This window comes from Antedon bifida, chromosome 1, assembly GCF_963402885.1.
Source record: "Antedon bifida chromosome 1, ecAntBifi1.1, whole genome shotgun sequence".
In the NCBI taxonomy this organism is placed as follows: domain Eukaryota; kingdom Metazoa; phylum Echinodermata; class Crinoidea; order Comatulida; family Antedonidae; genus Antedon; species Antedon bifida.
The window spans coordinates 30884555-30908817 of record NC_136226.1 but is presented as its reverse complement, the minus strand read 5'-3'; the positions used below and the strand labels follow the sequence as shown (position 1 = coordinate 30908817).

General features: G+C 32.1%; 2 protein-coding genes and 1 long non-coding RNA gene across 28 annotated transcripts in view; 2 read left to right on the top strand and 1 right to left on the bottom strand.

Moving 5' to 3' along the window:
- LOC144850261 (uncharacterized) overlaps nucleotides 1-10343 on the bottom strand; it is a 121706-nt gene extending 111363 nt beyond the window's left edge. The window contains exon 1 of the long non-coding RNA XR_013614063.1: nucleotides 9947-10343. This is a non-coding gene — a long non-coding RNA (uncharacterized LOC144850261). The remainder of the gene's footprint in view (nucleotides 1-9946) is intronic.
- LOC144849295 (CLIP-associating protein 1-like) overlaps nucleotides 1-14712 on the top strand; it is a 61310-nt gene extending 46598 nt beyond the window's left edge. For 13 of the 16 annotated variants that reach the window (XM_078706351.1, XM_078706358.1, XM_078706348.1 and 10 more), the window contains 16 exons: nucleotides 680-822; nucleotides 1144-1346; nucleotides 1832-1895; nucleotides 2070-2233; nucleotides 2623-2701; nucleotides 2818-2961; nucleotides 3411-3497; nucleotides 5329-5388; nucleotides 7482-7910; nucleotides 8744-8810; nucleotides 11408-11474; nucleotides 11687-11813; nucleotides 12394-12522; nucleotides 12738-12944; nucleotides 13413-13529; nucleotides 13794-14712. In XM_078706351.1, the coding sequence (XP_078562477.1) occupies nucleotides 680-822; nucleotides 1144-1346; nucleotides 1832-1895; nucleotides 2070-2233; nucleotides 2623-2701; nucleotides 2818-2961; nucleotides 3411-3497; nucleotides 5329-5388; nucleotides 7482-7910; nucleotides 8744-8810; nucleotides 11408-11474; nucleotides 11687-11813; nucleotides 12394-12522; nucleotides 12738-12944; nucleotides 13413-13529; nucleotides 13794-13883 (2177 nt within the window). In that variant the 3' untranslated portion in view covers nucleotides 13884-14712. The remainder of the gene's footprint in view (nucleotides 1-679; nucleotides 823-1143; nucleotides 1347-1831; nucleotides 1896-2069; nucleotides 2234-2622; nucleotides 2702-2817; nucleotides 2962-3410; nucleotides 3498-5328; nucleotides 5389-7481; nucleotides 7911-8743; nucleotides 8811-11407; nucleotides 11475-11686; nucleotides 11814-12393; nucleotides 12523-12737; nucleotides 12945-13412; nucleotides 13530-13793) is intronic. The other 3 variants (XM_078706355.1, XM_078706350.1, XM_078706353.1) reach the window with 3 other exon arrangements.
- Nucleotides 14713-17070: 2358 nt separating this feature from the next.
- LOC144849187 (protein-methionine sulfoxide oxidase mical3b-like) overlaps nucleotides 17071-24263 on the top strand; it is a 47077-nt gene continuing 39884 nt past the window's right edge. For 9 of the 11 annotated variants that reach the window (XR_013613956.1, XM_078706256.1, XM_078706288.1 and 6 more), the window contains exons 1-2: nucleotides 17071-17196; nucleotides 23438-23723. Coding sequence is in view for 10 of the 11 variants with exons in the window: in XM_078706256.1 (XP_078562382.1) it covers nucleotides 23463-23723 (261 nt within the window). In the remaining variant the exon portion in view is untranslated. Of the gene's footprint in view, nucleotides 17197-17222; nucleotides 17262-21447; nucleotides 21646-23437; nucleotides 23724-24263 lie in introns of those variants that run through there. The other 2 variants (XM_078706242.1, XM_078706233.1) reach the window with 2 other exon arrangements.

Sequence of the window (24263 nt, the reverse complement as noted above, 5' to 3'; positions counted from 1 at the left end):
ATCATAAAACTGATGCTTCAACATTCCACCACTATGTAACAAATTTAATTAAATTAATTAAATATTTCCGATACTTTTGTCAATAACAACATTTTATTTTATAACCAGATTTCTTTTATTATTTTAAGATATTTAGATTTTAATTCATGTTTGTAAATCATATTTTATCTTTTAATAAATATTGCACATTAAGTCAATACCAACCAAATTTATTTGTTAAATTAATCCTTAATTCAATATTTTATATTTTAATTCTAATCTAATAATGTTTTGTTTTTTGACACAAATTTGTTTTTAGTGTAAATATGACATTATTGTAGGATTTTAGTTTTGTACTTTGTCATACACGTAAACTTGGTCTGTTTATTACCATCACTAGTGAATACCGTAGTATAATACACCAATGTACCAACTAATACCATACCAGTGTAAATTGTACCGGTATACCACCTAATATTATACCGGTATACCACCTAATATTGTACCAGTATACCACCTACTGTAATATTGTACCAATATACTACCGGTATACCACAAATGATATGTGGTACCGGTAGACTAGAATAACTGGTACCGGTACACTAGATTAACAAACTAACATCACTGTTAGTGTAACAATTAACATCATACCAGAATACCAATTCTATTGTATCTGCTATTGATCTGTTGAATTCTTTAGGTTCAAGTTCATCAAATCGTGAAAGACGATTAAGTGGAGGCACTAACCAGCATCCAGGCCGTGAGCTGACACAGAAAAATATCTTAGCCCAACGAGTACTGGGCACGGGTCAGGAGGCGGAACAAGCCTTACACAACGCACTTGTAAGTGACCGGTTTACCTTACTTACTTAGTCCGAGACATACCCCAACTTATATGACTAGATTGCTCCATGACTTCCTATTTCCATTGTGACAGCCAGTTAATCTCTCAATCAAATCAAAAACAATTTATACAAAGTGTCACATCACTCTCGTATGGTATACTGACAAGCATTCAGTGCCCGAATGGCAGCTGGATAAAAGCTGTTACAAAACCTATTTGTATGAGAGATGATGGACCAGTAACGTCTACCGCTACATAACATTATGCATAGGATGAGTAGAATCTTGCAATATAGAATGGAATACATTTTTTTCTTGCAGATATCGCGGAAACGATGGGATAGTAACTGTTCCGATGGAGAAGACAGCGATGTCTCCAGTGTGTGTTCATACGGCTCTAACTCTGGCCGTGCCATCGAGGACCCACAAGAAATCCTGGCCAAAATGGCAAGTCCGGCATGGTCCGAGAGAAAAGAGGGTTTACATGGTCTGCAGATGTTGTTACAAACTCACAGAATACTCACGTAAGTTTGGAGTCTGAAAACTAATTGCATATACAGTCGACTCTCCAAATACCGGACTCTCTGAAAACCAGAAACTCTCCCAATACCGGACTCTCTGAAAACCGGAAACTCTCCCAATACCAGACTCTCTGAAAACCGGGAACTCTCCCAATACCAGACTCTCTGAAAACCAGGAACTTTCCCAATACCAGACTCTCTGAAAACCAGAAACTCTTCCAATACCAGACTCTCTGAAAACCGGAAACTCTCCCAATACCGCACTCTCTGAAAACCGGAAACTCTCCCAATACCAGACTCTCTAAAAACTGGAAACTCTCCCAATACCAGACTCTCTGAAAACTGGAAACTCTCCCAATACCAGACTCTCTGAAAACCAGAAACTCTCCAAATTCTTGAGGTCCAAAAGGTCTCAAAATTTGCAACTCATAAAGACCCATATGCGGATCACAGGGTGTTATTTAAATGTGTTTTCTTTCTCTCTACAGGAGACAAGAACTAAAAAGAACAACAGAATTATTTACTAGAATGTTTGTGGATCCACATAGTAAAGTAAGAGTATTACATCTATCTGTGCCTTAATATGGTAGTGATATACCTAAATATGGTAGTGATGTGACATCATCATGTCCATATATGGCCACATAACATTTTTTTGTGACAAAGTTTAATAGTGTAGACAGAGCTTTATGTACATATTATGATGGTCTTTTTGTTTTTTTGCAGGTCTTCAGTTTATTTTTAGACACATTAATGGACTTTGTAGTATCTTACAAACAGGACCTTTCTGATTGGTTATTTATATTGATGACACGCCTACTGCAGAAGACAGGCTCAGATTTACTGGGCTCTATTATGCAGAGGGTTGAAAAGCTTCTTACAATTGTAACGTGAGTTGATAAGAGCCTGGAAAATATTTATTGATTAATTGTGAAAATGGAAATGATTGTTTGTGTGATTGATTGGTTAATTATTGATTGATTAATTATTGAAGGATTAATTATTGATTGATTATTATTGATTGATTAATTATTGATTGATTATGTATTGATTGATTAATTATTGATTATAATTGCTAACCAACCATTTCATGATGAAAGGATAAATCTGTTTAAAATATTGTAATATACCGTAAGTATAGTCTGATGTTTAAAAATGGTTGTTGGTAGGAGTTGGTAAAATGTTGAATGAATTATAATGATAAGGATAAGATGAAGATCTCTTCTTTTATTAGAAATAGAATTAACAACATTATTTTATATTATCTTATTCTTTTTAGGGAATCATTTCCATATGATGAACAATTTAGAATTTTAACCAAATTCATTGTAGATCAAACTCAGACACCAAATGCTAAGGTAAATTAATTTACAGAATTTAGATGTTTTGTTTGTTGTTTCTAAGCAGTAAAGACAACTGAATGTTGAAGCATTTATATTTGAAACTTTAAACTTTGACCTTTGACACTCACCAGGTAAAAGTATCAATGTTGAATTATTTGGAGAACTTAACCAGATTGATGGATCCGTCTGAATTTGCTAACTCCAGTGAGACTAGACTTGCCGTGTCACGCATCATAAGCTGGACCAGTGAGGCTAAGAGTGCTGATGTTAGAAAGGTTTGTACTACTGTTCTCAATCAATACTCTCGTCAACTAACCAGAGTTATATTTATATTATACGGAGTGAGTGGCTGAGCGGTTAAGACAGTGGAACCATAATCCATAGTCATAACATCAAGTGTTCAAGGATCACTCGCTCCATGGTTCTGTTGGTATAACAAGTCTTCTGAGATAAGAACTATAAACCGTAGGTCCAGTGTATGCATATTGCTTGTGTGCACTTTAAAGAACCTAGTACATGTTTTGAGACGAGTAGGGGGTTACCCCTGTGTACTAGTTCACACACTCTGTCATGGACAGACGTAATGACGCCGTTGTTGGCTGCCATGACGTGATCCTTAGGGGAGAAGAATGTTGTTGAAAAGGTGTAACATCTAAGTGCGCTATATAAATTTTGCATTATATATATATATTTTGTGTATCTAATTCATGCTTCTATTTTGTAGGCTTCTCAAGCAGTCCTCATTGCATTGTTTGAATTAAACACGCCCGAGTTCAGTTCTATGTTATCAGTACTGCCCAAAACATTCCAGGTAAGTTGAACTTATCTTGTGTACTGAATGCTCTCTTACTTGTGCAACTTTATTCCTTATCTCTATCGAGCATTTACTCTTAAGAAAGTCTTTGTTCCTATCTAGCAAGCAATATTATATAATATATTTACAATGGAGAATTTGCAAGATTACATTCACTAAAAATTTAACTTAAAAACTTTAAACTAACCTTTTAGTATTGATAATGATAAAATATTTATCCAGTATGGACATATCTTTAAAAGATATCTACTATTAAAACAAGATTAATTGATTTAATTAAGATGAAATTGTATATATTTAATCTGAAATCTGATTGGTTGCAAAGTTTAATTTATCATGCATAACTAATTAGGTCATATTAAAGAATAGCTGGGCAATATAAACATTCAAATTTGCATAAAACTAGTATTTTATTCATTAAATATCTTTGCACAAAATTTATAATCTCATTTTAAAACATGGGAAATTAACATCATATTTAATTTCATTCCATTCACAAATCTTGTTCAAGAAAATTAAAACCTTTCATTTATAATGTTAGAAATGATCACATATTATAATATCTTTTGAATATTAGTATTAGGAAATGTTTTGATAAATTATACGGTCACTTTAAATTTTAGTTTGTTGATTTTATGAAGTAAATCAGTTGATCATTTTGTGTTATAAATACGAATTGATTGTAAATTATCATCATTATATAATTATTACAGTATATATGTTTAGTAATTTTTATTTTTTAGTTTAGGCACTGTAAATTAGGAGTTAAGATGTGACCATAGTTTGCCTGTTATTTAGCCATGCAATTATATTATTTTATCCTAGACTCTCTTAATACCCTTGATTTTGTTCACTCTTTGCTTTTATAGTCCCACTTTTATTTAATATTTTGTTCTTTAATTTAATTTTTTGTGATCAACCTTGTTCTAGTGAATTCACTCTGCTAAGTTTGATTATTTTGCATTTCATTCATTATTATTTTTAAATGGACCTTTTATCATTCATTTATAGTGACCATTCACAAACATTGGTCTATTATGCAGAACAATCTTTCAATTCACTGGCTATTAAGAAAATTTAGTGTGTCATACGCTACTGCACTACTAAAAGTGCTATTGCATTACTTAAAAAATGCTATTTGCATTACTTAAAAGTGCTATTGCACTACTTTTGAGTGCTATTGCACTACTTTAAAGTGCTATTGCACTACTACTTAAAGTGCTTTTGCACTACTACTATTTAAAGTGCTATTGCACTACTTAAAGTGCAATAGCAACGTACTATTGCACCATATAAAGCTCTATTTCATGACAAAAAGACTAAGAAGAGTGAAAGCATAACAAAAATTACATCACAAACCAATTAGCATTGCTGATAAGTATTCAGAGAAGCTGTCGTAATGACAATTGGTTTGTGAGCGTGTGCAGACATTTGTTTACACTCTATTGCTTAATAGTTGCCAGATAGTACGATCATACTATCATTACATTTAGATAAATTTACAAATTTTCTTCCAATTTTTAAGTAAATTAACATCCCAAATAGATGTTTAATCCTTAAAATAAGATTTCAACCCAATTGTTTAACCAATTTTTTAAATGCATTAATATTATTCAAAATTCAGATTATGACATAGAAAACCTTTTAAATTGAACTTAAAAATATCATTAATATAAGATGCTTTTATTCATAAATCGCGTAGTATTTTAAAGTCTATTATCTGCTATATTTAGATGCTTGTAGTATACTATTAAAAATGGAATTGTAGTCGGTATTTTGCTTGTGCAACCGACAAAGCTTGTCATTCTTTGTCTCTGTCCCGTTCTAGGAAGGAGTTACGAAGCTTTTGCGTAATTACATGCGTAGTACCGCAACACACGGGAATGAGGTAATATACATCGGCCAATCAGAAAAGAGGGAAATAAAGCCCTTATGTGCATTTTTTTTGTCACTTTGCTTTTTACTTTATGTTTTTATTATAATCAAGTCTTTAGTTTTCTGCTTTCTGCTTCATGCATATGTATTACATTTTGTTTTTAGTGATTTTTACATTTTGTTGGCTTATTTTATCTATGCTTTTCTTCTTTGTGTGGCTCTATACTGCATTCCATTAGACTAGATTACTGCAGGTGGATTTTTGCTGCATGCTTCTTACGCGCATGTGTATGTCTCTCACTAGTGTGTTGTCTCATTAGCATATGACCTCATTAGCATATTTCCTCATCTTTTTACTGTTAATGATTTAGATATACATTCATTAATATAATTAGTAATAATTCCAGTTAGAATAATATTAAATTATTATATAATAATTGCAGTTCAAATTAATCATGTGTTTTATTTTATTGTTACATTTGATTGTAACCATAGAATTTACAATGGTTACAACATATATATTTTTCTACAAATGTACTATCCTGTTATTATTGCCATGGTTATGCATTGTAACCATAGAAATTCCATGGAACAATAACAACTTAGTTACACTACAATAATAAGCATGTACTTATTACCTATGTGGGCATGCTGGATATTTTAATATATAACCAATATGGTGACAGGTATAAATAACATAATATAATTTTCTGTTGATATAAAAATGTTTACATTGTCACTACAAACCCCATCATACATTCCAACAGGTTTCATTGACTAACAGTGCTTTAAACAATGTCACCTTTTTTGGAGTTCAGGAGTGTTTCTACAAACCATATTTTATCCACTAGGTATCAATTCTTCTCAAAACATATAAATCAACTAATCGTTGTTCGTGATTTATTTAATTTGTAAATCTCCATGATACTTATAAAATCTAAAAATACCAAATAAGGTAAAATGTAATTTTAGTCTAAAATTATCAACAATATTATACTTCACGACCCTGGTATAACATCATATGTAATCAAAGAAGGCGATTCCATTTAGAAGATGCCTGTCTTAAGCTCTGTCTACACTATCAAACATGGTAGTGGTATGCCCAAATATGGTAGTGACATGACATTATCATGTCCATATATGGGCACATCACATAAGGTTTGATAGTGTAGACTGAGCTTTACTAACAAATCAGTATTCAGTATGCTTTGACTTTGTAGATTATTTATATTTCAATAAATATTAACAACATGTTTGTTTTTGCGATACTTTAGTAATAATACATTTAGTTTAGTGAAAAACTTCTAACACCCAGCAGCAGAATATTATATCTGTCCAACACTAATATAGACAGAAAAAAACATTGTGACAGAGAACTACAGAACGTATAGATATCAAATAACTTAGTATGCCCATTTAAGTGTCCGATTCTACGCAAAATTATCTATGTGTTGTCATGTCATGATATAAATTCCTAATAACGGGCCGCTGCTTTTCATTGGTTTACTAATATACGCAACAACCAGCTGAACTGAATTTTCTAAGCACTTTTCCCAAATTAATTTTTTAATAAGTAGATAAAATAGGCTTTTATGTTACAAATATTTTGAAATATGGTACAAAAAAAGACAAATAATTAAAATAAATTGTGATATATTACTACTTTTTAAAACAAACCATCAATCTTTATTGTATATATTTTTTAATTGTAAATGTGTTTTAATTAATATTTATCAAAATTGGTTTCCTTATAATTTCTACATTTATTATGAAAATTATATATCTTACGGTTTATTAATAATTTTGAACTTGGTTTTATAAGTGAATAATAATTATTTTTTATTTGGTATGTCATTACTATTACTGACATTTTTTTGTAAAATGTATGTTTTTGTTGTTATCATTCGCTTCAACACGTGTGAGCAACCAATGCACTGTCTATGTGGCATCTTCATAGCATCAGAAAATTTACATAATGTAACCCCACCACCTGTAAACTATTTAAACATTTTGGAATATATCAGTCGGTAAGTTTAATACAATAACCTCCAATATTTCTTTTATTTAAATATTTATTTTTATTTAATTATGTTTTTTTATTTATAGAAAATGGCAGAGGAAGCAAAACGGTCATCTCCAAGGTCAACATTGCAGAGGTCACCACGCTCCGTTGAGTCGTCACCACGTTTTAGTTCGTCAACGTCAAATCACTACGATGAAATAGACAACAACATGAACTCTGAAGAAGTGTATAAGTCTCTACAGAAAACAACAGCTGAAATTCAAAACTACACGTTTAGCAGCCGTGGCGATATGGACACCGGTTATGTACGCAACGGCCGAATGAACGGCAGTGAGGTAGCCAAACGCCCCCCTTACATGCCTGAAATTCTGATTGATAGTTCGGAGGGAATTCACAAGTTTTCTGATTTTCACACGGTTACATCGGTTGAAGATGACGTGTTTCTGACAACCGGCCGTCAAAATGTCTCTCGTCCTGATAGTCCAATTAGCTTATCAAATTATCCGGTACAAGTTAGTGTAATTTTATAAAAACAAAAACAGCTAAAATTTATTTGTTAACAAAATTTTTGCACACTAACTAAACAAATTATATTTCTTTTGGTTCAATTTTTACTATGTTGCTAACACTATCACAAACTGTTCAAATTATTGTTTATCGCAGTATTTAAGGGACAACAATTTATTTTTATCATTATACTAATTTTGTAACTTAATATAAATTTCCCTCCGCACTCATCGTATAATGGTTTCTAATGTCTAATGTCATTATATTTTGAATTTGTTTTTTCTCTATTTTGAGAGAAATACTTCTGTAAACACTTTTATAGCTAAATAAGATAACAGTATAACACTCTGTCTACACTATCAAACTTCATATGACAAAAAAATGTTATGTGCCCATATATGGACATGATTATGTCATATCACTACCATATTTGGGCATATCACACTTTTTTGTCAAACTAGTTTGATAGTGTAGACAGAGCTTAACATTCATTATAACTTGTAACTCATTTTGTTTTAATTTTTGTAGTAATTCAACAAATTTTTATATTTCATCTTCACTCCTACTATTGTGAGTGTATGGCCCAATAAAAGTTTAACCATAACATTTTTAATTTAATGTTTATTACATAAATCCATTATGCTAACATTTTATGATCAATTTGTAACTAACTATATGCACATTTTTGTTATAAATATATTTTAAAATGTTATTTTACCCTTATTTATTGGTATTAACAATTTGATACTAAATATGTATTCATTTTGTAAAAGAAACTTTAAAACAACATAGCTATGTTTTTAATAATGTTAGTAACATTAATTGGTATTATTTATAGAATTTAAGATCAAGTAGAGGTGCGTTGACAGATTCAATGTTGTATGATGAAGAAGAGTATGGTGGAGGTAAGACAGTTCATCATTATCATTCAATTTATTTATGTATTTCTTCTTTATACTGGTTGACCACTTCAGTACAAGACTGTTCTCCCAGAGGGCCTAGTATACAACTATTAAAAAGTAGTCATAGTATCTTTATTTGTCCATTTAAAAATTAACAGAAATTTGTTTTGAAAACTGGTATATCATAATATGTAAATAAAACAGTAAAAATACACAGAAAAATCACAAGACCAAAAAAATAAAAACAACACAATTCTCTGATAAAAAGTGTGTTAGTTATTTTAGGTTATATGCATGATATGCATATAACCTCTTGATTCTGTCAGGATCTTTATTTATTTATTTATTCTTTCCTTAGCACTATTTTGTCCGTGAATTATCTTGGCATCAGTTTCATCTAGCTAAGTCAATTTTTCAGAGTATATTCCTTATGGCCAGGAATCGATGTGGTCATGTTTTCACGGTGCGCAATCATAAATTACGCGGTCTACGCGCGATTTAATGAAATCACGTTTGTAATCATATCTTCACAAGCATGAATCACTTTTAAACAAAATTTGGTACTCATAAATTTCAGGTCATATTTCATCATATGGCAATATAATTACGTGCGTAGCGCATATAACGCATGCGTACGCGCGCTTAAAAGTTTTAAAATTGTCAACATTTATTTTCGATGAAATTAGAGTACGTTTCAGGCAATTTTAAGCGTTTAAAAAATTGCCACGAGTGCGCAGAATTTTGCACGCGCACTGCGCGTTAAACGTTAATGCGCACTCTTTTTGCCCGATTTCTGTTTTACAATCTTTCTTTAATAATATCATCATATTTGATTCACTTTTCAACTCGAAATTGCGTTATACAAGCACGTCAAAAGTGACAGGCTACGCACGTATAAGTTAACAAAATAGTGAAAATATGCTAAATTTTAAAATTAATATATATCGTCAGAATGCTGGGGAACACCTATTTTTTATTTTATTTTCTTGAAGTGTATGTATCATATGTATGATTTATTATCAAATTAAGAGAACAAAAGTTGATTAAGTCATCATTAATTGCATATTGAATTAAAAAAAATTAATTTCGACAATCAAACAAATTTTGACATTTTCTTAGGCCGAAATAACAAACTTAACATTAAAGACCCCTTCCCTGCAATTTTGGCCGTTTTTTGGAAAATAATACATATATATCACTTTAAAAACATTAAACCATGTCATTCCTTGTCTTAAATGTACGTTTTATGGTAAATTATGATAAAAAGTGAGAAACAATGCACTACCTAAGTAGTTCGCGGCGATCGACCTCTCGTGGACGGTCTTAGGCCTAGCCTAGCTAGGCTTAGTTTTGTAGGCCTAGCTGGTAAACATCGGTAACGTACGAACATCGTACGCTAGCTATATACCTAGCCTGACGTTGTATAGTTGCTGCATTAATTGTCTTTCTATTTTTGCCAGACTCCGTTGATACAAATTGGAGAAAACCCGGTATTTTCGCTGAAAAGTTAGGAGTCTTCCATTTGTTTTGGCCTCACGATCGATCGAAAAGTGGGCGAATTACAGGTGAAAAACAAACATATCAATCCGCGCGCAATGCATTTTGGGATTTATAGCGGGCCGCTATAATTATTAGAATCGACTTATTTTTCACATTTTTAACCGTTTAAAGACGAAAAAAGTTATCGCAATAGGACCATATAGTATTATTTTTATATTAAATATAGTTTGTGATCTTAAATTAGATCTAAAAAACGTAGGGAAGGGGGCTTTAACTTTATTTTTTAAGAATTTCATATATTAAAGTTAAAAGTATATAGTTTGACAGTGCATCATTTTTTAAAATTTTTAAAGATGTCATCATAGTAATAAATTATAATTCATTGCGGTATGTAATAATCTATCTGCACCAAGGTGGCTACTGAATAGTAAATACACGGAGGAATCATTCTACATGTTTTAGTAAGTTGCGTATGGCTCGGTGGTCTGTGCTCGTGTCTATAGCATTCAAGGTACCGAGATCGAGCCTCACCTTGGGTAACGAAACGAAATAAGATTTTTTTTTATTATTTGTATTGTTTGTTCAATTTTATTTCTTAGTGTATAGATTATACACATGATTTATAATGAAATCTAGATAAAAAGAAACTTATGTCTTTATTATTATGTAACAAATGTGGTTTATGACATTATACGCAGAGGGATCTTTGATCGGATTGTGATACCGGCTATTGTATTTGCGTTAGTAAGATCCTAGCATATATTATAAATAATTAAAGATTCTGAGAAAATCAATCAATCAATATATCTTTTACAAATCAATTATCTTTATTTTAATCAATGCATATAACCTATAATTCGTCATAGTGACGAATTAAATCTAGTTATGTGTTGCTGTTGTGCTTATCTGTGTTGGTGCAATTTAAAAAAAACGAATACAGGCATAAAAAATGTTTTAAAAAACCACCCACCCACCACACTATTAACAACATTGAAGATTAATTAATTTGATTAATTTGAAGTTTAAAAATGTTGAGTACTGTCTTACACAATTTTCTTTTAGTGTAATTCATTGTTTTGCTTGTGTTTTTCTTTTTATAGCTATTCCAGATGATATGACAGACGCATTTGTTCCTTTGTTGAAAGAATTGTCCAATCACAATGAAAGGTAATTTTATTTGCTTACATACAAAAACAACAATATTGTATTTCAAAACATATACATAACAAGATAATAAATTTTTAAAAATTGATCGCAATTTGAATTGGTCTAAGTAGAATTCCCACCTAAAGGGTCTTTTACACAACGGAACAGGTGTGAAAGACCCTTTACCCCACACAGCCACATACTGTAAGTGTATTTTGTTTATTCATCACTAGATTTGAGGAAAGGAAGGCAGCCATGATTCAATTAATTCGCTTAACACGTGAGAACAGCTTGACTATGTGGGACGACCATTTCAAAACGGTTCTGCTTCTTATGTTGGAAACACTTGGAGATTCAGAGGTAATAAAACATCTTTTATTTGTTTCATAAACGCCAACTCAGACAACGTCGTATGACGAGGCCCAATGAGTCATCTCATCTGGAGAAAATTAAACATGTTTAAAGTTCTCACAAAGACCTAAAAACTACGCCCGACATTCTATCTCAAGATGACTGGTCTCGTCAGGATTTAACTCAGACAGCTCTGATGAGTCAAGATGTTTCGTCGGGCCTTATCGTACGATGCTGTCTGAGTTCGCCTTAACACATACTGTGAATATCAATGAAGCTCGGAATATAGTCTCATACTAAAGCCGTTACAGGTTGGTTTTCGAATGCCAGCCTTGCATTTCTTTAAAATTCTTAAAATGTTTATAAAAACCCTGAACATGCAATGTACCACCTGAAAGTGAGGATGGATCCAAGTAATGCAAGCCATGTGATAATCAACCAATCAGAGAACTCCATACAATACATAGAATATGGAAAGTAAAGCCCTGTCTACACTATCAAACACTATATGCCCAAATATGGTAGTGATATGACATCATGATGTCCATATATGGGCTTATCACATCACTTTCTTATTTGTTTTTTGTAGGCAACAATCAGAGCTCTTGCTTTAAGAGTTCTGCGAGAGATTCTACGCAACCAACCAGATCGTTTCAAAGACTACGTAGAATTAACCATTCTCAAAATTCTTGAAGCTCATAAAGATTCACAAACAGAGGTAGCAAATACATCTTGGTTTATTTTATAATGCACAATCCATCGTACCCTTTAAGTTGGTGATTATTTCTAATTTCCCCTTTAAGTTGCTGATTATTTCAAAATTCCCCTTTAAGTTGCTGATTTAATTTCGAATTTCCCCCTTCGTGTTGCTGTTTTTCTATGTTTATCACTTTGCCATTGAAACCAACTTATTTATTGACAATTTCTTTTCAGGTTGTACGTGCCGCGGAAGACACGTCAGCGACTCTAGCCAACTCAATCCCTCCTGAACAATGCGTTCGCGTCCTCTGTCCCATCATTCAGACGGCTGATTACCCAATCAATCAAGCTGCTATTAAAATGTTAACAAAGGTCATTGAACTTATGGATGAAACTTACGTACTTGATGTAATTGCTGAAGTTGTACCAGTGCTCCTAAAGGTAAAGGAGAAAGCAATAGCACAGAACAATACATTATATATTGTTAATGTTATAAGTATTCGCTGGGAGTTGGGTAACTGAGTGGTTACAGAAGAATATTTGTTACTATTTATTTATACTGGGTGACCTTTTCAGTCCAAGACTGGTCTCCCAAAGGGCACAGTTATGATATGTGGCTGTAACCCCCTCCTAGTCTCGAAAGATGTACCAGGTTCTTTAAAGTGCACATGAGCCAGATGTGTACACTGGACCTACGGTTTATAGTCCTTATCCGAGAAGACTTGTTCTACCACCAGAACTGAGTGAGCCTCGAACCCTTACCGATGTTATGGCACGTAATTACGGTTCCACTTTCTTAACCTGGTCACTCGCTTAAGAATGATCACCAGTTACCATGGCTAAGCTCATTAACACAAAATCTAAACTAAATTAGTTTAAATAATTTTTGATTTTGTTTTCGTTTTCTAGTCGTATGATCACCAAGAGAGCAGCGTTAGGAAAGCCAGTGTCTTCTGCCTTGTTGCTATTCATTGTACAATTGGAGATGAACTCAAAGAATACCTTAAAGATCTTCCTGGTAGCAAGGTACGTTATTTCATTTCATTTCATTCATTCATTTAATTATTTGACCAACAAACCATAATATACCCAGGTCTGCAATAGGCCCAGGGCCGGCCTAACTTTATGGGGCCGACCCAAATTGTAAGTGTAAATGGGGTCTAAGTCAGCCAAACTGTTTCTTTCCTTGGTTCTCTTTTTACAATCACTGTAATATTTTCTAACTATCTTTCTTTATGCCCAAGAATCTGATTTTATTAATGATTTTTATAATTATTGTCTTGTTTTCAGATGAAGCTTCTAAATCTTTATATCAAACGAGCACAGCAAGAAAAACAAAACCAAGCGCCCCTTTCACCGAGCAGTACGGGAAGCCGATAAAGGCAAATATATGCAGCTTATATAAACACACAAGTTACAAAGAACATGCTGACATTGTGTTGAGCTAACAGATTGATTGATAATAAATAGCTACAACTCCTAGCTGATCAATCTATAAGGCTGACGGCCGCTGTCTCGCATGTGTGTATATATCGTAAAATGCAATGCGAAATATCCACAGGATGTTTATAGCATTGCGATCACAGTTTTTGATAGACTTCTTTTTTTTAAATGGTCTAATGTTTTTTCTGCTGGCCGTTGCAAGTCATACGAAAAAAAAAACGCACATTGTGTACGTTCGATTAAACCTGTGTTCTACAAAATGGCTTTCTTCTTTATGGTTAAAATTTATAAATTGTGATAATTTTTGTTTTCAATTTTTTAAACAGTTGTCAATTCTAATACTTTTAGTGCAATGTTGTAATAAACATAAGTGAGAATTGAATTTTTAAAATACCTGGCAGATATAAGATGTATAGAAGAGCTGGGAATGACGGCAAGGTGTGTAAAGTGTATTATAGTTTATCCACTTTTTCAGATTTTTGTAAAATATTAGGATTTAGCTAAAATGCGGAGACTATCAGTGGTATTAACAAATTAGCATGACTGTACAGAGCAGCCACATGTTATTCAAATTAGCACTTTGAATGATAATGTTATCAACCAATCAGCAAACACCATGTATTTTAATTAGTGTAGCCTTAAAAGAAATTCCATGTTTATAGGTCATAGGTCAAATTCTAAATAGTATTACTATTCAATCTTCATAATCATGTAATAATTAAATATTTTATTAATGATTACATGAATTCCATAAGAACAAATAAACTTCTACAATGTTAATTGTATCAAGCACCCAGTTAAAATAGAGAACATTCTGAAATAATAAATAAAATTATACTTGCTCAAATCTGAAATTTTCCCGACAGAGAAATAAGGTTTATTACGTGATAAGTTGGGATGTAAGTAGGGTAGGGGGATGTTAATATTTTATTTTACCTATTGTAAGCGTAGTTGACCAAAAATAAAAATATGCACCTCTCTTGAAAGTGTTAATTTGCCATTGTATAGAAACAAACTAAATTGGAATAACGATAGTTTTATGGAAACTTTTTTTCATTCTTTTCCAGTTCTTAATTCTGTTTCTCAGATCAAAATTAAAAATAATTCTAAATAAAATTAACTGGCATCCAATTAAATCAATAAAATTCATCTTCACAAGAAGTTTATAATTGTTATATTAGAAAAATTTGCTGAGAACATCTACTCAAGACAGAACTGTAAACAAATGACTGTTTTGTTTGATGAAAGGCTGATATTTATGATGGTGTATCTACCGGTACTTTATTTTATTTTAATTTAACAAGGTACATAATCGTAGTCTTGAATGTTACCATTTTACTGGATCGGTTGTACATACATTCTCGGGTTATATTTAAATTTGGTTCGTAGAGTGCCGCCATGAGAGAACAAATATTACTGCTCAAGAATAGAAAAGCTAGAACATTGGTGCTTGTGTGCTTGACAGCATTTTACATAGAATTATAAGGTTCCTTGCTTCTAGGCTACAAACAGCCCATCACACTTGTAAATTAATTTTTATTTTATTCTTTAACAAATCTATGTTTGAAGTGTGCAACTTTATGAATCTTATTATTATTATTATTATCATTTTAGTTCAATTTCTTATCGTGAAAACAGTAATTTTGTAATAAAAATGTTATATTATGTTTGTTGGTGATTTGTTATATAGTTTGTTTGGACCACTTCCCATTATATTTATTTTCATTGGGGTTTTTTTTTTCTTGTGGTATGTTTATATTTGTTATTAGTGTGATTTTACATATGATGTGGAAACCCAATGCTGTTTATTTTAAGTCATTTGATTTTGGTACAACCATCATAAATTATTATTATTACGGCAGCATTGGTATTGTTAATAGGATAACAATGTTATAGCAGGGAGTTACAACTTACATTACAACTCACTGGTTATAGCAACTGTTGAACTTGAAGAACCGCTTCAAACTAATACAATTAACTTATAAATCCTAAATGATAAACTACCAAATTCACAGGTTGAGCTACGTAGAGTTTGTACATATCTTTTATTTGTGTATAAAGGTTGTTTTACTAAAGTCTCCTACCAATGAAATAAGCTAATAAATGTACAGTAGAGGTATTCATAGTAAACTTCATAGACTGTTCCATAAATACAAAGCCTGTGCTTGCATATTGTTTATATTGTGGCCTATTTAACATTGGAATCTACAATTATATCTTATACCTTATATTGCTGAACTTCTTTACAGTGTATTTTAATATTTTGTCCACCTTGTTTTTTTGATATTCAAGTTGATTAGCTAACATTACCATAATAAATGTTTTAAAATGACAATACCAACCTTCTTATTTTTATCATACAGAAATAGCCTAGTAGCACAAATGTTAGGAATATGAATGTCATTTTATCATAACTAAGGATGGATGTGTGGCGTACCATACTTATTTTTGGGGGTTTTTTTTAGCAGGGGCTTGTGACGTATGTAGTTAGCCTTGCATGTACAACGCCCGGAAACACTGATTGTTTAACTCATGTATAGATAAGCTCTGTCATTTCAAATTGCCATTAAAGATGAAAAAAAAATGGAACTGAGTTTGTTGTTGCTTTTCTGTTGTATAATTATTATGTTACTGTGGAATAAATATATATAACCATGTTACAATGCTGAGCTAAAAAAAAAACCTGTGTCATGTCCGGGTCCGGATTAATTCCCATTTTACATACGATTTAGTTATCCAGGAATAAAAGCAGTGCTATTTTAATATACTGTAGGCCTGTAATACACAGACGAGCGGTAGCGGTATACATAGAATCTGTATCTATCCTGACCAATAAAAACTGCCCGTCCACTCTGCATTGTGTGTAAATGGTCATAAGGAATAACATTTTTATACCATTACCAAATGTGTAAATTGGCCTTTAGGCATCATTTTTTTCCCTCTCTCACATTTTGTTTTGTGTATTTTTGTTTGCCAATGCGTTAGGGTACATCTTTCTTTTAATCAGTCATCAACATACACCTAATTACATAACCTAGAAATGTATACGAATATCAGACTGTATTTAGTTAATAACTTAATAGCGCCCCCTATAAGTATTAACCAATTTTAAACCCACTGAACTGTAATTTTGTCACCGTCGTTCGTCTTGAACGAGAAGGGATTGACTAATTTCCCTTGTAAATATGAAGGGATTGATAACATAGCCGTTCTGATCATATTCAATTGTTATTGAAGATTGACTGTTAAGGTAAGTTGAAGTTAAAATCTCTATATTTTACTGATGATCAGATCTCGGACATGGGAGTAGCCTAGGTGTAAGTAGGCGACCCGAGCGAGAGGGTAAGAAGCAGGAGAGGAGAGACTTGATTGGTGGTTAAACTTGCAATGAGTGAGAAAGGTGTGATGGCTAAGGGTTAAGTAGTAGGGCCTAGATTGTTTTGTTAGCCCAGCCTAGAGCAAGCAAGGCTTGGTAGATGGGCCGGTGGTGCCTGGGCTAGGTAGTAGAAGGCTAGGATTAGGAATCTGGTTAGATTTTAAGTTGCCATCAGTGAAAAGAAGTAGGCTAAGGGTAGGGCCGGCTAGGCCTCAGTTTACAACAAACTATCTTTTTTACCAAATTTTTATTTTATTTTGGTTGCGATAAATGGTAATTCCAGTTTACTGGTAGAGTTTTGGATAGATAGGAATCATATCGTCGCTAACCAACCAAGAGCTACTGTACCGTCCAAAGTTAAGAATGTTCTTTGCCCCCAAGAATAGCCAGCCAGACTCGTTTTAATTCGTCTTTTTTTTTTGTTGGCCAGAATACAGTATGGTGGAGACTTCCCTATTGGCTATTTGAAAAAAAACATTTTTTTTTCAATTTTTCATTATTTCAGTTTGAATATTGAAAGTCAGTATTGACACCAAAGTGACCTCTACAATCTTGATAACGATTGCGATGTTTTGCATTCAATGATAACCTGTACCAGCCCAAATATTTTCTGATAAATGTTTGTTATTAATAATTATCTTAAAATAATGTTATAAAACATGGCAATGCTTTACAAAATAAAATAACTGTGGATGAAGTATTGTTAAATGTCCTTGATGATTTTTACGCCTCAACAAATCAACTTTTTATTGAATGCAATGAATTGGGACTAAACATAATAGTTTGACCTTCAGTGTATTGAATCCTTGCCATCTTTGCTTTTAAAAATGAATTCTTTGCCAGTTTTTACTGTAGAATCAGCTACAAAAAGTATACACACGTTTATATTATGGTTTGATTATGTTAATATTGTCAAAAGCAGATATTAACTTTAAGCTCTGTCTACACTTATCAAACTAGTTTGACAAAAAAAAAGTGTGATGTGCCCAAATATCGTAGTGATATGGCCAAATATTGTAGTGATATGTCATGTCCATATGGGCACATTACATTTTGTTGTCACATAAAGTTTTATAGTGTAAACAGAGCTTAAGAGAGAGGACCTGATTCATGACTTCCAGACTCTATTCCTTGAGACATAGTTTTGCTGGTAGGTCCAAATCGTAGGTCCTATGTCGTTGAATGATTAATCGCATTAAAACATTAGCGATGTTCACCTTGTTTACAATTTTGACCCAGCTCGCCAATGTTTAGTAACTGTTTTCCTCATTTCCCTCTATTGTTTTTTAATGAGTTTTCTAATAAAGTTCAATTTCTTTCTACTCATTTATCATGGCGTGTATTAATTACAGTAGGTATAAAGATAGCGTGAATTAACAATTAAATAACATGACTCTTTACGGAAACATAATGTTGATTGTTCCATAGAGTTTTGTGTTCTGAATAATTAAATAGGGATGTCATTTAATGGATCTTTCCTTCGTGTCTGAGAGACTACTTTACACGGCTGATTAACGTGAACTGTTGGTTAAGGTCAAAGACGATTTTGTGCCTCTAAAACTCGGTCTACACTCAAATATGGTAGTGATGCCCAAATATAATAGTGATATGCCCAAATATGGTAGTGATATGACATCATCATGTTCATAGGCATATCACACTTTTTTTTGTCAAACTTGTTTATGATAGCGTAGACAGAGCTGACGAATATTAAAGTTGGATAAACAATGCTATGTATTAATTATTCTAGATTGCCTCCAAAACTTCCAGGCAGACTAATTCATGTTTCATAATGACCTATAAATGAATTCACTAATCACTCCTAACTCATAATTAATGCTTATTAAATTTTGTCTTTCTGATACTTGTACGATTTAATGTGGGTTTTGTACTCATAAACAGAGTTGAACATTTTTAGATTTCTGGTTTGCAGGTCCCTTTAAATTTCTGTATGATTTAATGTGGATTTTGTAGTTTGTACTGTATAGAGTTAAAAATGTTTAGATTACTGGTTCATAGGTCCCTTTAAATTTTGTTTCTGTAAAAGCAATTTCTTTATAATACCCTTCCTTTCCTCTGAGTAGGACATTATTATTCTCAATTGTCAAGACAGTGTGATTTACAATTCTATGCTGAAGTTACTTGTGTTAAAAAACAAATGAAACAATGTTTTAGTGTCATGGAGGATTGTTAAATGTGTTTTTTCTGTAAAAATAAGACTTTCTGTTATCATAATTTTCCCTCTGGATCTTGTGATTATTATTCCCAATTCTCAAGACAGACAAACAGACAGACAGTAAGTTAAAGTTATCAGTGCAAATGGCTGTAGATGCCCTTGACATTGATGGAAACATACTTTACTGTGTAACACCCAATATTGATTTATTTTAGTACTGTACGGCCAACTTGCCACACTTGCCCTAATATATATCTGGTTTTCCAGAAATTCTGGTATTCTGAATGTTTTTTTTAAATGTTACAAAAGAGAATTTGGGCCTTGTCTACTCTATCAAACTTTATGTGACAAAACAAATGTGATATGCCCATATTGGACATGATGATGTCATATCACTACCATATTTGGGCACTTCACTATCATATTTGGGCATATCACACACACCAGCCGGCCCAGGCCCCCACTCTAAATTTCGCAAATTGTAATGCAAAAGATAGGACATCAAATTAAGTTCAGCACTCCATTTAACACCACTTGGGGCTCTTCCTATTTCAAAATCCTGGATCCACCACTATCTCTCAAGTCTGGTATGAACATGGCTCTTCTTTTACAGTACATAATACCAAAGTAATCAATATTATTCCATTCTCCTTGTCTTTATCCTCATTGTCATCCATTGATTTTTGAATCTTGAATCTACTCAATGATACCAACAGATAGCAACTAACAACTATGTTACATTACAATCACTTCTATACTGCACATCAGTAGGCCTACAGTACAGTATGCAAATTCTACAGTAGCACTTGTCACTGTCAATTATTAGACATTTTCTACACCTTTTTAAAAACAGCATGTTTTATTTTTAAGCAATACTGGACTGCTATCTGTGACTTTAAAAACAACTTGTTATCTCATTGTAACTGAGTACTGTACTGTTCACATACACGCATACACAATAGGTGTGGTGATAAGCTTGACGTTAACAAACACACCTTGCTATTTCCTCTTGGTAGTTCTTGTTATACAATTATCAAATTTTGCTGGTGTTAATACTACCAGTATGTTTACAATGCAATTCATGGTATGGTACAGTACAAGGCTATGCTACAACATCACATTTGTTCTGATTAATTAATAATTAGGCTACATGATTAATCAATAAACTGACCTAATTATTAACTGGATAAACCTCTTGACCTATGTCCTGTAACAAACTAAACAGTGTAGTTTAGTGTACTTGTAGTAACTAGTATATTAGCATATATTTACATAGCAAGTAGTAAACTATGGTGGTGTCTCCACTGTATTACCTTTAAATATAATCTTATATTTAATTTTGGGTTTTGTATATGACAGACTTACTGTACGTAAAGTAATAGTACTCTAGTATTGTTGATTTCAAATTTTGTAATTTGTAATAAATAAAAACCGTTGTTTCACATTTTACTTTTCTAGTAGAGAAGTATTTTGGTATAATCATGAACCTAATATTATAAAGTAGGTCCATTAATTTTAGTTAGTACGATTCCTTCCTGGCCTACTACTAGATTACACTAAGTACCAATCACCTACTGTACCGATCACTATTAATTTTGCTATGTAATGTAGGCTATAATATAATTTATTGTAAATAAAACTAAAACATGCTTGTTTTTGATGTTGAAATCTGTTTTTACAAGAAAATGTATTTATTTACCGCAAGGTGGTAAATGTGTATTTTGACAATGGTAATAAAAAACAATTGACATCCTTTATTTTACAATCGTCATCTATATTTATTTATTTTTTTGTATTGTCTTCGGATATTGTCGGTTGTCACATAATTAGAGTTAGTAGGTCTAGCATCAAAGCCTTCCGTTGATATTGGCATTGCTAAACACCACAAACCCTGCAAACCTCTAAAAAAACATACAGTTAGAAAACCCCATCGAACCAACATAAAAGTTGCTGAATCGTGTAGTCACATAGACCTGACTTCTGGTTTATAGAAGGTAACCTTGGTATTTCCACATCATATCCTGATACTTAAAAACATAAAAACAACACGGCATTCTGTCATTAGGCATTGCACTTTTTTCAATGATTACTTGCGTTGGTAAAATTCTTGAGCTCTGTGAATATTTTAACTATTGAAACTATTTAAGGTATGGTATTTTTTATGGTTTATGTTCAGTGGTTTAATGTAAATTTTGTTTTTTTGTTTTAAATGATTCTAGTTTTAGTAACTGGTTCTTTAATAGTAGTAGTCTCTTATCAAACTCGGAGACTTAACTAAGTACCTGTAGTACTTTAATTATTGATTTTTATTATTTGTTTGTATTGTTTTGTTCTTTTTTATGTAATTTTACCACTTTGAAAACATGCATTTTGTACTTTTCCAGTTTAAGATATTTCAAGATCACTTTATCCAATTTTAAGGCTGTTTTTTCCTGAGGCCATGGTACATACAATCAACAGGTTGATTATTAATTTTAACGTCTGTACAGTGTGTTCAACATTACTGTGTACTTTCATTTGGCGGTTTAATGCATCCCAACTACTGTACAAGCTAATTTGGTTCATTAATAAGTTGAAAATTGATTGTAGAAAAATTATTATAAATATTATCGATCTTATTTATGATATCTTGCACTGATGAAGGGCCAGTGTTGCCCAAAAGCTCTGCTAATTTTTCTGGCTGTTTTACTTTATCGTTTTGATTTAGCTTTTTACTTATTTTATTTTGTATCTCCATTAAAATCCAGCCACTGATACCCACAGCATTGTCATTTTTTCAGTGCTTATTTTATTTTGTATCTCCATTGAGATCCAGCCACTGATAGTACCCACAGCATTGTCATTTTTTCAGTGCTTATTTTATTTGTATCTCCATTGAGATCCAGCCACTGATAGTACCCACAGCATTGTCATTTTTTCAGTGCTTATTTTATTTGTATCTCCATTGAGATCCAGCCACTGATAGTACCCACAGCATTGTCATTTTTTCAGTGCTTATTTTATTTGTATCTCCATTGAGATCCAGCCACTGATACCCACAGCATTATTTTCAGTAATTTGCCTTTGGATTTATAATATCTTTAAGTATTGATTATCAATCAAATTTGTATGACAGAAGATAAGTACAATACTGTACAGTACCTTTTTTTCTACGCTGTATTTTGAATCTATCTTGCGTGAATCAGACAATAATAAAATGGAACATAAAACATGCAGCGTGCTTCATAACACAGACACACTAATATACTACCAGTCAATATTAAAATGTTGTTTAGTAGTTGTACTTTACTGTGCTTAGCACTTTAGTTCATACTAAAATAATTTTGTACAAAATACGGACAAAGATCACGATTCTTTGACCTTCTATCTGTACTTTTGTGGAGTGATGATTGAAATCGCTATTTATAAATTGTCACTTTGCTGGTTTGTCATCGTAGTATGAACAATCACAGATTGTTTTTAAGAGTGGAGCACTTTATCGCAAAATTTATTTGTCTCTGAATAATTCTGGTCTTGTGGTTAAAACTTACTATACTGTGTTAATAAACAGTTTCCTTACACTACAGTGTTGGTAACTGTACAAGTGGCCATATTCACCAATCACACTTAGTGAGAAATTTCCCTTAAATTAAGTATTTTACTTAACTCAATAAATATTTAAGAATTTCCCTTAAATTGTATTAACTTAGATAGGAAATTTTTTTAGTTTATGGGTGTTTTCCTTAGCCTAAGTGTAAATGTTGAATACATCCACAGGTCCTTTACATATCTAGTACAAAAATAATTTACATACATTCTTTGTTTTTTTTTCCTCAGTAGAGTATAACTATAAAAGGAAACTAATGTTGAGAGAATTTTTGTTTCTTATCATTCTTACTGTACATTATATAATAAAAATTATTTTTACTTTAATTTTTGACATTGTATTTTTGTTGACAGTGTGAAGAAAGAAGACGAAAACAAAATGAAGGAGAAAGGCGAATCAAAGGACTTAATAAACAATTGCTTTGAGAAGTTTATGACAGCAAGTACGTTTAAAGGGATCACGATAGCATTTAAAGAACTCTGCCAGGCCGTTGACCTAAAGCCTACAGATTATAAAACTTTCTATGTGAATTTGAAATCTCGTGTCAATTCGTGGAAAGCTAAGTCGTTATGGGCAAAACTTGATAAACGTGCAAATAGGAAAGAGTACAAGAAACCCAAGCCATGTTACGATACCAATGTAAGTATGGTGCTTTGTTAAAAAAATATTAGTGAGTTTTTTTTTTATTGCTGCGCAGTTTGTATTTCATAATGATAAAAGAAGTCTAGTCTACTACAAGTATCCTTATTATATAGGAATATTTGATCAATGAATCATCAATTCCCCCACTCATTTAATACTACATATTCTTAATTAAGCTCTGTCTACACTTATCAAACTATTTTGACAAAAAAAGTGTGATGTGCCAAAATATGGTAGTGATATTCTTAAATATGGTAGTGATGACATCATCATGTCCATATATGGGCACCTATTTTAATATTAAGATGATTATTAAGATGATGTAACATAATTAAGTGAGTTGATTGGTATCAATTTCATTGGAATAATTCAGTTTACATCATTAATTATTTTTACACTGACTCATAAATTTGCATCCTTTTGCTTGTAAATATGTAAAGTTATGGGTTTAGTCATCACTCTTATTAATAAATTCATAAAATGAAACTTTAATTATATTAAATACTATTTGAAATTGTGGTTTAACTCTAAGGAGCT